Genomic DNA, 13,616 nt, shown 5'->3' with positions numbered 1-13,616 from the left:
GCAAAGTGAGATATTTCAAGCCTTTATTTGGTATAATTGGATGATTATGGCTTACAGCTTATGAAACCCCAAAGTCACAATTTGGAGGTACCCTTTGCTCAGGGGGTATGGATTAATTAGCTGACTAGAGTGTGACACTTGGAGCCTAGAATATTGAACCTTTTCACAAAACTCTAATTTTAAGCTGCATTAATGCAATTCCTTTTAATTTGCATTACTGAAATAAATGGACTTTTGCACGATATTCAAATTTTTCAAGTTTCACCTGTAGAAGGTAATTCCATAGCTTAAAGGGTTTGTCTCACTTCAGCAAATGGTGTTTATCATGTAGATAAAGTTAATACAAGACACTTACTAATGTATTGTGATTGTCCATATTGCTTCCTTTGCCAGCATCATTCATTTTTTCATCACATTATGCACTGCTCGTTTCCATGGTTACGATCAACCTGCAATCCATCATTGGTGGCCGTGCTTGCACACTATAGGAAAAAGTGCTGGACTATCCGTACTCCTGCAGTCCCAGCCACCAAAGAGGCCAGCAGGGTTGTAACTATCATAGCGGCAGACCATGCAACTGCTATGGGGCCCAGGGCAGGAGGGGGCCCAGTTGCGATCATCCTCTTTTCTACAGGAGGTAAAAACTTGGTCAGGACTCTACCCTCTAAAGCAAGCATCCTCAAACTGCGGCCCTCCAGCTGTTGTAAAACTACAACTCCCACAATGCCCTGCTGTAGGCTGATACCTGTAGGCTGTTCAGCCATGCTAGGAGTTGTAGTTTTGCAACAGCTGGAGGGCCGCAGTTTGAGGATGCCTGCTCTAAAAGAACAACTTCTAGCAAATGAGGCAGTTTAAAAAATGCCCCAACAGTCATTGGAAAGGGTTTAGGCGGAACTCTTCTGTCCTGTGTGGGGGGCCTGTTTGATCTCTGCTATGAGGCCCTTACTTCTCTATGTGCGCCACTGGGAGCCAGCACTTTTTCTTATAGAGTACAAACACGTCCACTGCTGATGGATTGCAGGGTCGTCAAAACCCCTGGTTACGAAAAGTGTATAATGTGATGGAGAAATGAATCCAGCCAGCGAAGGAGGCAATATGGACAATCACAGTATATCAGTAAGTGCCTTGTATTAACTTTATCTACACGACAAATGCCATTTGCTGAAGTGAGACAACCCCTTTTAGGGTACCTGAACACGTTGCAGATTACGAGCGTTTTTTCAATGTGCATTTACATGCAGAAAAAATGCAGTGTAATACAGTAGCAGCAAAGTGTATGAGATTTCACAAATGTCAAGTACACTTTGCTTTTTATACCGTGGGGAGAATAGCCTGCAGTTTGGATGTAGAAATCCTCAGCATGTCAATTGCTTGTGCAAATTTTTGTGCAGATTTCCCTATTTTAAGGCTGGTTTCACACGGGCGTTGCGGGAAAAGGTGCGGGTGCGTTGCGGGAACATGCACAATTTTTCCGCGCGAGTGCAAAACATTGTAATGCGTTTTGCACTCGCGTCAGAAAAATCGCGCATGTTTGGTACCCAAACCCAAACTTCTTCACAGAAGTTCGGGCTTGGGATCGGTGTTCTGTAGATTGTATTATTTTCCCTTATAACATGGTTATAATGGAAAGTAATACCATTCTGAATACAGAATGCATAGTAAAATAGCCCTGGAGGGGTTAAAAAAAAATTTTAAAAAAATTAAACTCACCTTAATCCACTTGCTCGCGCAGCCGGCATCTCTTCTGTCTCCTTCTTTGCTGATTGCAGGAAAAGGACCTGTGGTGACGTCACTCCGGTCATCACATGATCCATCACATAATCCATCACCATGGTAAAAGATCATGTGATGGACCATGTGATGACCGGAGTGATCTTATGCTATGCACTAAGAGCATAGGCCCACTTACCGCGACAAGGTTGCCTCTTACAAGTGGGGACCTACTCTATCTTTGGCGCGGCACTGTGCGGTGACCGTCGCGCCCCCACACTGCACCAACAGGCAAAGGGACCCAGTAGCCACACAGGGCCCTCACTGTGCGGCAAAGCCTCCTAGGCCCTGGGCCCCATCACTCCACCAGCACAGCACAAAAGCAGCGACGGCCACCATCCAGCACCGCATAATGTGAACAGGTTCCAAAGAGCTCACCTGTTCACAGCCTCTCAGGAACTCCAACTGAGAGGTGATAGGAATTATAAACCCTTTGCAGACTTCTGCTAATTTAAAAGCACCTGCGCCGAATGGGGAGGAGTGCTGATCCAGAAAAAAGGAAAGACTATACAATATATTCAACAATGGAGAGTGAATCTAAATCGCACATCCTCATTACTATGCTTTGTGTGGCTACTGGGTCCCTTTGCCTGTTGGTGCAGCGTGGGGGCGCGACGGTCGCCGCACAGTGCCGCGCCAAAGTTAGAGTAGGTCCCTACTTGTAAGAGGCAACCTTGTCGCGGTAAGTGGGCCTATGCTCTTTGATCAGACTGTATACTAATGCCTCCTAATAGTGCACAGCAATAGATTGACAATAGGGCTGTAGAGCCATGTCTTATCTTGCTGTCGTTTTTCACAGTTTATTTATCAAAGCATATTAATGAGGATGTGCGATTTAGATTCACTCTCCATTATTGAATAACATATGAGATAGACTCATTACATGCAAAGTGAGATATTTCAAGCCTTTATTTGGTATAATTGGATGATTATGGCTTACAGTTTATGAAACCCCAAAGTCACAATTTTGAGGTACCCTTTGCTCAGGGGGTATGGATTAATTAGCTGACTAGAGGGTGACACTTTGAGACTAGAATATTGAACCTTTTCACCAAATTCTAATTTTCAGCTGCATTAATGCAATTCCTTTTAATTTGCATTACTGAAATAAATGGACTTTTGCACGATATTCAAATTTTTCAAGTTTCACCTGTAGAAGGTAATTCCATAGCTTAAAGGGGTTGTCTCACTTCAGCAAATGGTGTTTATCATGTAGATAAAGTTAATACAAGACACTTACTAATGTATTGTGATTGTCCATATTGCTTCCTTTGCCAGCGTCATTCATTTTTTCATCACATTATGCACTGCTCGTTTCCATGGTTACGATCAACCTGCAATCCATCATTGGTGGCCGTGCTTTTTCTTATAGAGTACAAACACGCCCACTGCTGATGGATTGCAGGGTCGTCAAAACCCCTGGTTACGAGAAGTGTATAATGTGATGGAAAAATTAATCCAGCCAGCGAAGGAGGCAAAATGGACAATCACAATATATTAGTAAGTGCCTTGTATTAACTTTATCTACACGACAAATGCCATTTGCTGAAGTGAGACAACCCATTTTAGGGTACCTGAACACGTTGCAGATTTTTTACCATGGTAAAAGATCATGTGATGGACCATGTGATGACCGGAGTGACGTCACCACAGGTCCTTTTCCTGCAATCAGCAAAGAAGGAGACAGAAGAGAAGCCAGGCTGCGCGAGCAAGTGGATTAAGGTGAGTTTAATTATTTTTTTATTTTTTTTTAACCCCTCCAGCGCTATTTTACTATGCATTCTGTATTCAGAATGCTATTATTTTCCCTTATAACCACGTTATAAGGGAAAATAATAAAGATCGGGTCCCCATCCCGATCGTCACCTACCAACCATGCGTGAAAATCGCACCGCATCCGCACTTGCTTGCGGATGCTTGCGATTTTCAAGCAGCCCCATTCACTTCTATGGGGCCTGCATTGCGTGAAAAACTCAGAATATAGAGCATGCTGCGATTTTCACGCTACGCACAAGTGATGTGTGAAAATCACCCCTCATGTGAACAGCCCCATAGAAATGAATGGGTCCGGATTCAGTGCGGGTGCAATGCGTTCAACTCACGCATCGCATCCGCGCGGAATACTCGCCAGTGTGAAAGGGGCCTAAGTGATCTGTGGAAAATTCACATGCAATGTATAGAAATCTGCTCGAGAAACCGTGCAGGTTCTTTGCTTTCAAATGTTGTGCAGATAGCCCAAAGGGTTTGTCCAGAATAAGAAAAATATAGCTGCTTTCTCACTATAAGGGCTCATGCACACGACAGTATTTTGCGTTCAGTATACTGGCCGTTTGAGTTCAGTATGCGGTACATATACTGAACCATTCATTTCAATGGTTCAGCAAAAAAAACTGAAGTGTCTCCGTGTGCATTCCGTTTCAGTATTTTCGTATTTCCGTACTGTGAAAAGATAGAACATGTCCTATTCTTGTCCGCAAATCAAGGTGCTTGGCTCCATTCAAGTCAATGGGTCCGCAAAAAAAACGGAACACATACGGAAATGCATCCGTATGTCTTCCGTATCCGTTCCGTTTTTGCTGAACCATCTATTGAAAATGTTATGCCCAGCCCAATTTTTTCTATGTAATTACTGTATACTGTATGTGGCATACGGAAAAACGGAACGGAAAAACAGAAAGGAAACAGAAACAAAAAACGGAACAACGGATCCGTAAAAAACGGACCGCAAAACACTTAAAAAGCCATACAGTCGTGTGCATGAGCCCTAAGGGCTAATGAACGTAAGGGCTCTGGGCCCGTGCTGCAGACCACAAATTGCAGTCCGCAATGCACGGGCATCGACCATGGGGCAGACGCATGCGGATCACAGACCCATTCACTTGAATGGGGTCCGCGATCCGCATCCGATGGTCCGCACCGCAATAAAGTAGTGCATGCACTCCTTTTTTGCTTTGAGGAGGCACGGCCAGAAACACCACGGAAGCACACCATAGTGCTTCTGTGGGGTTCCGATCCGTGCTTCCGCACTGAATCTCTGGTTTTGCGGACCCATTCAAGTGAATGGGTCCGCATCCAGGATGCAGGATGCACACGGCCAGTGCCCTGTGTATTGCGGACCCGCCATATGCAGGCCGCAATACGGCCAGAGCGGGGAAACGGCCGTGTGCATGAGCCCTAAGAGCACTACGCCTGTCAATAGGTTCTGTGTGGTATTGCAGCTGAGCCTCATTAAAATAAATGGAGATGGCAATGGCATGCAAGAGCATGTACAACATGTGTACTGGTGAGGTGCTGTATTTGGAAGATAGCAATCATGTTTTTCTTATCCTGGACAAACCCTTTAAGGCCCTTTTACACAGGCCTTTATGGCCTTTTTACACAGGCCCACCATTCAGGCAACCTGCAACTCCCCCTCCTGGCAGGAAGCAGGACCACTCACACTTCTTGGTAGGAGTGGGCTGGTCCTGCCTCCTGCCAGGAGGAGGAGTTTATGTCTAGACACAGAGTGGAGAGGACACAGACTGCAGTGCTCCTTCTCCTACAGAGGATTCTCCAGAGAGAACCATCACTAAATTGCCTCAAGTAAAGCCTTGAGTAGATAAAGAAAGCAGAGTGAACTGCTAAATTCAGGTTCTACAGACCCTGCTGTGGAGTGAGGGAATATGGCTAAAGACACCCTCATCACCAAACAACCACTAGGTCAGCATCACCTAAGTGCTGAATCAACACCAATCACCCTATCTCCATGTCCTTGCTGCTGCCAGAGAAGTATTGCACTAAAGCCTGCTGCTACTGTAATTCCAGTTCTACGTTGCACTTAGTAAAAAGGACTTTGTTATATTTAACTCTGGCCTCATTCTTCAGTACTATAACTTTAACTGCAACGGACACCAGGGATAAACAGCCTGAGGTATGACACCGTGACACTACAACACTACATCAGGGCTGCTACCACTCCCATCCTCTACATTGGCTCCCACTGGGGCTCACTGTAAATGTAAATTCAGTTCTCACTGAGGATCAGGCTATTATTAGTATCTAATGGTTTGATCCTGATAATTGTCTGATCAGTCAGCTTGTGTAAAGGGGCCTTTACTGGCATACAGTGTGGTAACCAACCTATTATTCTATTGTTAAGTGACCACTGACAACCAGAGACATCATTCTAATTTTTCAATATGTGACTTGCAGTTTGGCTGTGGCAGAGGTGCATACGTTCAAAAAAATTCCACAGAAAAAACTAAGATAAAAACATCCTGCACGATATGATATACAAATGTGCGGATGTCCCTGGCCATATTATCGAAGAAAACCCCAGAAATAAGATAATAATGCACTTAGTAAAGTTGATGCAAGCATTATATATGGACAAAGTCCACACTCTGATATGATAATATCTGAGGCACTTAGTCAATATATTTTGATCAAAACACATCTAAGCCCACCTACCAAGCACCAAGGTGGTCTCAGGTCAGGCGGGTCCTATGCTAAACCTACCTAAGCCATTGGTGCAGAGGTGCATACGTTCCACAATGCCTGTCTTTGTGTATCCCATGGTGCACCACATCTTTTTCATGCAGAAAACTTCAGTTTTACTTGCGATGATCATAAACAGGGGCATTGTTAGGATCTCAAAAGGTTTGGGGCCCAAGCCCCAACCTCCCAGCTCCAGCGCTAAAATCATATTTGGACAGGAGAATACAGCACCGTATGCCTGTTACATCAAGTGCTGTCTCCTCTCATGTAGATGTTCTTTTTCCTCATCTTCTCCATTTATCCCAGACAACACATGGCGACATCTTTCAGCTGTGTCTGGTCTCTGCAGAGTTTGCCACACATAGATGTTATGTTGTGTTATGCTCCTGCTACCTCAATACTTTGCCCCCTGTACTCACCAATGCCCCCATATACATACTATACTGTAGAGATAACAGTGTCATACGGATAGTCCGCAAAGTACTCCCAAAAGTCACACCAATAGTAATAATTTCCTTTCTTAGATCCTTTATTAGTAATGGTGCCTCCTACAATGATAATGTTCCTTGAGAGTGACCTAATAGTAGTAGTGCTCTCCTTATTCCACTTCGAGAATTTGCGAATATTTAGAATATAGTGCTATGTATTCGTATACGCGAGTATTCTAGATTTTTTTAAACTTGAACACATGATCTCTCCCTGCTTCTTGCTTGTGGGCCAATCAGAAGGCTGCGATGTCTTTGTCAGAGCTTAGCAACATCCCAAGCAACCAATAGGAAAGTTGCCTACCCCTTTACTATATAAGACCCTCCCAAGCAGCCATTTTCTGAATTTTTTTGCATTTTTGAGAGAGACAGTAGTGTCATTGCTGTGCTCTGTGCTTTGGTGTGTCAAACTTATTAGATTAGATAGTTAGTTAGTTAGTTAGTTAGTTAGTTAGTTAGTTAGTTCGCAAATATATTGGAGCACTCTATTTGCATATAAAGGTATTGTAATGTTCTGCCGTGCCTACCATTTTCTAGAGTCTCAGGAAACTTCTAGCAGCTTGAAAAATTTAGCAAAAGTGACCCACGCCTGTATTGCGCGCGCATTACGTGAATATTACATTGCCGATTTTCGCAATCAAGAAAATAATCGCAAATTCTCTAATTCATGAATTTATTATGAATATTCGCCCAAATATTCGCAAAATATCGCGAATTCGAATATTGCTCCTGCCACTCATCACTAGTAATTATGTCCCACTGTGCCCCCAGTACTGATAAAGCCTCGTAAAGTGCCTCCATAAGGCTCCCTATAGAGCCTCCCATAATTAAAACACCCCTTTGTAGAGCCCTGAGTAGTTATAATGCCTCCTATATTGCCCCCAGCAGTTATAATGCCCCCTACAGTACCTCAGTAGATAGTATGCTCTCTATAGAGCCCAAATAATTAAAATAGCCCCTTGTACTGCCCCAGTAGTTAAAATGCCTCCATGTAGAGACCCTAGTAATTATTTTTTATATATATATATATATATATATATATATATATATAAATATATATATATATATATATATATATATATATTTTATCTCCTTGTAGAGCCCTAATTAATTAAAATATTTCCTTGTAGAGCCCCCAGTAGTTATAATGCCTCCTATCATGCCTCCAGCAGTAATAATTCCTATAATTTATTGGGGATAATTAAAATCCCCAATAATTTTAATAGCCACCTGTTATGCCCCAGTAATTATAATAGCCCCCTGTAGTGACCCTAGTACTTATAGTGGGCACTGTAATGCCCCTAGTAGTTATAATGATGCCCTGTAGTACCCATAGTAGGATTTTGCACCATATCTTGTCCTCAGTACTTATAATGTCCCCTATAGTCTCCTATAGTAATAATGTCCCCTTTTAGTACCCCTACTAGTTATGCCCTCAGTAAGTACCGTATAATGCTCCCTGTAGTGCCACCAACATGTATAATGCCCTCTGTGGTGCCCTCAGTAAGTATAATGCTCCTCTGTATTGCCTCAAATAGGTATAATGCCCCCTGTAGTGCTTCCAGTATTATAGTGCACCCATGTAATGCTTCCAGTACTTATAGTGACCACAGTACTTATAGTGCCCCTTGTAGCACCTCTGTAGTGCCCCACAGTGCTTATAGTGTCCCCTATAGTTAAAATGCCCCCCACATGGCTCCCCAAGTAGGTATAATGCCCCCTTAGTGCCCCCCAGCACTTATCATACCCCCTGAAGTGTCTCCAGTTCTTATTAAAAAAAACTTGTCGTCATAATGCGCCTCAGCCCCTACATAGTGGCCTACAGTACCATCTTCCCCCAGTGGTAGTTTAAAAAAAAAAAAATACTCACCTGACTCCCTGCAGTAGTATGCGGCCTGAGTCTTTGGCTTTTGGACTCAGGCAGTCATTGGCCTGTGGCCTATGAGAGTGAGCGGTGGATTAGGGAGCCATTGACTCCATCAATGAGGACAGCAAAAGAGTTAAAATAGTCTGTGGCCATAATGTTTGGGGCCCTGGACAAAAGATCCGGGGCCCAAGCTGGGTGTTTTGACCCAGCAAGGCCCCTGGCCATAGATGTCAGTGCAGAGCGTGGAAAATAAATATGAGTAGCCTCAAATGGCTGCTTAAAAGCATCTTCGTGTCTGAGAAGACTGACAAGGAATGTCTCTCATTAGTTGGGTCCCAGAAGTGAACCCTCATGTTTGAGATATTTATAGCATATGATTTTCACATATAATCAATGTCTCAGATAGGAATAGTCATGCAAGTTTTACTGTGGCCTAAGTGGTACAGTGTGACAATGTGGCCCTTAGAAAGGAAAAGGCTGTGCACGTCTGTATTAGGACATTGCAGAGCTAGGCTGGAGGATAAAATTGCCCTTTTAAAAACAATTAACCTATGGTATAGCATTAGAGACAGGATACGAGATGTTCACATAGAAAAATTTAAATATATGACATCTTTACTTCTTTGTTTTTTCTTTTCTTTTCTTTTTTTGCTTCAATTCCTGGCCACTTTGATTGACAGTTTGGTGATTTTTTTTATTAGCCATTTGAATGCTTTTGTGTCTATAGACACCAGGTAGATTTACAGCTATTCTACATGCTTTCTATGTTTTAATGACTGACCTAAAGAGTTTTCCACAACCCAGAGGGTCCCACAAACCCGCCTTTATGACACGCCTTCCAGCCAAGTCTATGGATGTCACTTGCACTGTGGACGTGGCAAATGGAAAGGAGTATTTCTGGCCCAGTCTATAGTGATATTCCATCCATAACCCAGACCAGAAACCTGGTAGATGACATGACGACAGCAAAAGCAGGATTTTCAGAACAGGAATGTCACGTGACTAGGTTCCAGAGGGGTCAATCCATGCGACTTCGGAATGGTAAGTACATTACAAACGTTCTCCTACTGGCATGACTTGCTACTTTCCTTACTTATCCATCCCCCATGGTACTTATGATCTTCTACTTAGGCTTGGGGTATATGGAGACTTTTTGTGGCACAGCTTTACATCACATGTTATGCAGGAGTACACCCAGTTGCATGCAGAATTATGGAATATACACACTAGACAGAACCATTGCTCATATTTCAGTGACCAAAAATCCTTTTTATACATCTGGATAGAGTTGCTTCATTCTTGTTTGCCGTTTGGTCAAAAAAAGAAGCAGCAAAACCAAGCGTTTCTGCACAAATTACCAGATTAAAAACATTAAAACATCTTTCATCTATAAAAACAGCAAGGCAAGAAATAAACTCATACAGCCAGCAACATACAAAGACTTCAAGCAATAAAAATAAGTTGCAGACTTGTTTGTTCATTAAATATTTTTAAGATATCATCTATCATCATGTACCACATATATCATACTTACAGGGTGGTCAGCATCCAATTCAGAACCATACATCAGAACTCTGTGGGAACATTTATCAAGCTCTGAGATCTTTCTCGGAAACCAGGGGACTCCATCAAGTTCTACTGGAAAGAAAGAATAGGGTATTAAGTTTAGCAATTAAAGAAGGGCTCCAGCAGGGATTTTCTTCCTCTTGTCATTTCCCTCCACTTTCCCTAGAAAACCACTCAATTACAAAAAAAGAAAAATAATGGCCCAAGCTCCAGGGCTGAGAACCCGTGGCCCTCTTTTATAAATAGCAGAAGGCAAAAATCCTGCTACTGCGTATCTATATGTGGCTTATGCCCTTTTCCAAGAGCAACATCACCAGTTCTTCAATAGATTGAAAATCTAGCCTCCCAAACTTATTAGGGCGCTACCCAGCAAACCCAGCTCCTGAAAACATAACTCCCTTGGAAAGTCTGCATGAATTTATATTTTATGTTTTAGTTGGTTTTCATTTGCAAATGCAAAGGTACTCACTGGCCTCTGGGTGACGTGTCCCCAAACAGCAAGTTATTGCTGAGCCACTTAATGTTTTAAGATCTATCACCGCAGAGGCAAGTGTTTGGCTGCAGCAGCACATGAGATCCCATCCACAAATTTACACACTGGGTACTGGAAAGAGCTGGACCAGACCCTCAACACTGAAACGGAGGGGAAGGGACCAGATCAGTGTGTTTTTTTCTTTATGTACAATGCTGTCCTGGCCAAACTGAAATTGGGGTTAAATCTGGACAACGCTGATAAATAGCTCCTCAAACTCTGCCTCTATCCTTTCAGTGTCTATCCTCTGTCCAATCCCCTATGCTCTGTGTCTGCCTGGAAATATCCAATGCTCTGATACACAGCGCATTGGGAAAAGTCTAAAAGCCAGCTTAAAAAATCTAATATCAACAGGATAAACCATAAATGTCTGATATTTTGGGATCTTATGTCTAAGGTATTTAATATAGATTAGATTTCCACATTGGTAGTTCCCCTGCTGTTTATCCTTCTGGTCTATCTTCTACTGCATTCAATGACGGACTAACACCCCGCTCCCTTCACCTTCCCTCAGTGCTGGCATAGTGATCTTATAGCGAAATGGCTCAGACACCTTTCATTCATTCATGCCTACTTCAAAATTCATAGAAATACATTGCTATATCTCTACCTTAACAGTGGAAAAGGAAATTGTAGGGGCATTACATACCAAACATATATCTGGGGCTATATTTGAGGGACTATTTTCTATCTAAGGGAGGTTAACAAGTGGTTAATAAGGCTAAGGCCTCATGCACACGACCGTTGTGTGCATCCGTGGCCGTTGTGCCGTTTCCCGTTTTTTTTTCGCGGACCCATTGACTTTCAATGGGTCCGTGGAAAAATCGGAAAATGCACCGTTTTGAAGCCGCATCCGTGATCCGTGTTTCCTGTCCGTCGAAAAAATATGACCTGTCCTTTTTTTTTGACGGACAACGGTTCACAAACCCATTCAAGTCAATGGGTCCGCAAAAAAACACGGATGCACACAAGATTGGCATCCGCGTCCGTGGTCCGTGGCCGTAGGCTACTTTCACACAGACGGATCCGCAGATCCGTCTGCATAAAAGCTTTTTCAGAGCTAAGTTTTCACTTAGTGAAAACTCAGATCCGACAGTATATTCTAACACAGAGGCGTTCCCATAGTGATGGGGACGCTTCTAGTTAGAATATATTACGAACTGTGTACATGACTGCCCCCTACTGCCTGGCAGCACCCGATCTCTTACAGGGGGCTGTGATCCGCACAATTAACCCCTCAGGTGCTGCACCTGAGGGGTTAATTGTGCGTATCATAGCCCCCTGTAAGAGATCATGTGCTGCCAGGCAGGAGGGGGCACAGCCCCCTCCCTCCCAGTTTTAAATTCATTGGTGGCCAGTGGGCCCCCCCTCCCTCCCTTGTATTTAACACATTGGTGGCCAGTGCGGCCGGCCCCCCCTCCCTCCCCTGTAGTTAACACATTGGTGGCCAGTGCGGCCGGCCGCCCCTCCCTCCCCTGTATTAACACATTGGTGGCCAGTGCGGCCGGCCCCCCCTCCCTCCCCTGTAGTTAACACATTGGTGGCCAGTGCGGCGGCCCCCCTCCCTCCCCTGTAGTACTGTAGATTCATTGGTGGCCAGTGGGCCCCGACCTCCTAATTAAAATTTTCGCCCCTATCATTGGTGGCAGAGGAGAGTACCGATCGGAGTCCCAGTTTAATCGCTGGGGCTCCGATCGGTAACCATGGCAACCAGGACGCTACTGCAGTCCTGGTTGCCATGGTTACTTAGCAATTTTTAGAAGCATTATACCTACCTGCGAGCTGCGATGTCTGTGACCGGCCGGGCGCTCCTCCTACTGGTAAGTGACAGGTCTGTGCTATAAGCAATGCGCCGCACAGACCTTTCACTTACCAGTAGGAGGAGCGCCCGGCCGGTCACAGACATCGCAGCTCGCAGGTAAGTATAATGCTTCTAAAAATTGCTAAGTAACCATGGCAACCAGGACTGCAGTAGCTTCCTGGTTGCCATGGTTACCGATCGGAGCCCCAGCGATTAAACTGGGACTCTGATCGGTACTCTCCGCTGCCACCAATGATAGGGGGGGAGATTTTAATTAGGAGTGGGAGGGAGGTGGGGCCCACTGGCCACCAATGAATCTACAGTACTACAGGGGAGGGAGGGGGGGCCGGCCGCACTGGCCACCAATGTGTTAACTAAAGGGGGAGGGGGGGCCGGCCGCACTGGCCACCAATGTGTTAAATACAGGGGAGGGGGGGGCCGCACTGGCCACCAATGAGTTAAATACAGGGGGGGGTCTGCCCCCTGCTGCCTGGCAGCACCTGCCAGGCAGCAGGGGGCAGTCATGTACACAGTTCTTTTAGTATATTCTAACCTGAAGCGTCCCCATCACCATGGGAACGCCTCTGTGTTAGAATTTACTGTCGGATCTGAGTTTCACGATCTAACTCAAATCCGATGGTATATTCTAACATAGAGGCGTTCCCATGGTGATGGGGACGCTTCAAGTTAAAATATACCATCGGATTGGAGAAAACTCTGATCCGATGGTATAAAAGGGACTCCTGACTTTACATTGAAAGTCAATGGGGGACGGATCCGTTTGCAATTGCACCATATTGTGTCAACGTCAAACGGATCCGTCCCCATTGACTTGCATTGTAATTCAGGACGGATCCGTTTGGCTCCGCACGGCCAGGCGGACACCAAAATGACTTTTTTTTCATGTCCGTGGATCCTCCAAAAATCAAGGAAGACCCACGGATAAAAAAAAACGGTCACGGATCACGGACCTACGGACCCCGTTTTTGCGGACCTTAAAAAAAAACGGTCATGTGCATGAGGCCTAATGGAGATGGAGGTGCTTGATTGTCTCTTGTTAACTGTTGCCCACCTAAACAAAGTGACGAATGTCCTCTAGATAAGCAGATAAGTAAGTTA

General features: G+C 44.4%; 1 protein-coding gene across 1 annotated transcript in view; it reads right to left on the bottom strand.

Annotated features, from left to right (window-relative positions):
* The window catches only part of TPH2 (tryptophan hydroxylase 2), a 375,446-nt gene that overhangs the window by 320,332 nt on the left and 41,498 nt on the right, over positions 1-13,616 (bottom strand). The window contains exon 4 of the mRNA XM_040410003.1: positions 10,133-10,233. Within this exon, the coding sequence (XP_040265937.1) occupies positions 10,133-10,233 (101 nt within the window). The remainder of the gene's footprint in view (positions 1-10,132; positions 10,234-13,616) is intronic.

The sequence above is a fragment of the Bufo bufo genome, chromosome 1 (genome assembly GCF_905171765.1).
Source record: "Bufo bufo chromosome 1, aBufBuf1.1, whole genome shotgun sequence".
NCBI classification, from domain to species: Eukaryota; Metazoa; Chordata; class Amphibia; order Anura; family Bufonidae; genus Bufo; species Bufo bufo.
The sequence above is the reverse complement of the archived record's forward strand: the minus strand, read 5'-3'. Positions and strand labels throughout refer to the sequence as shown.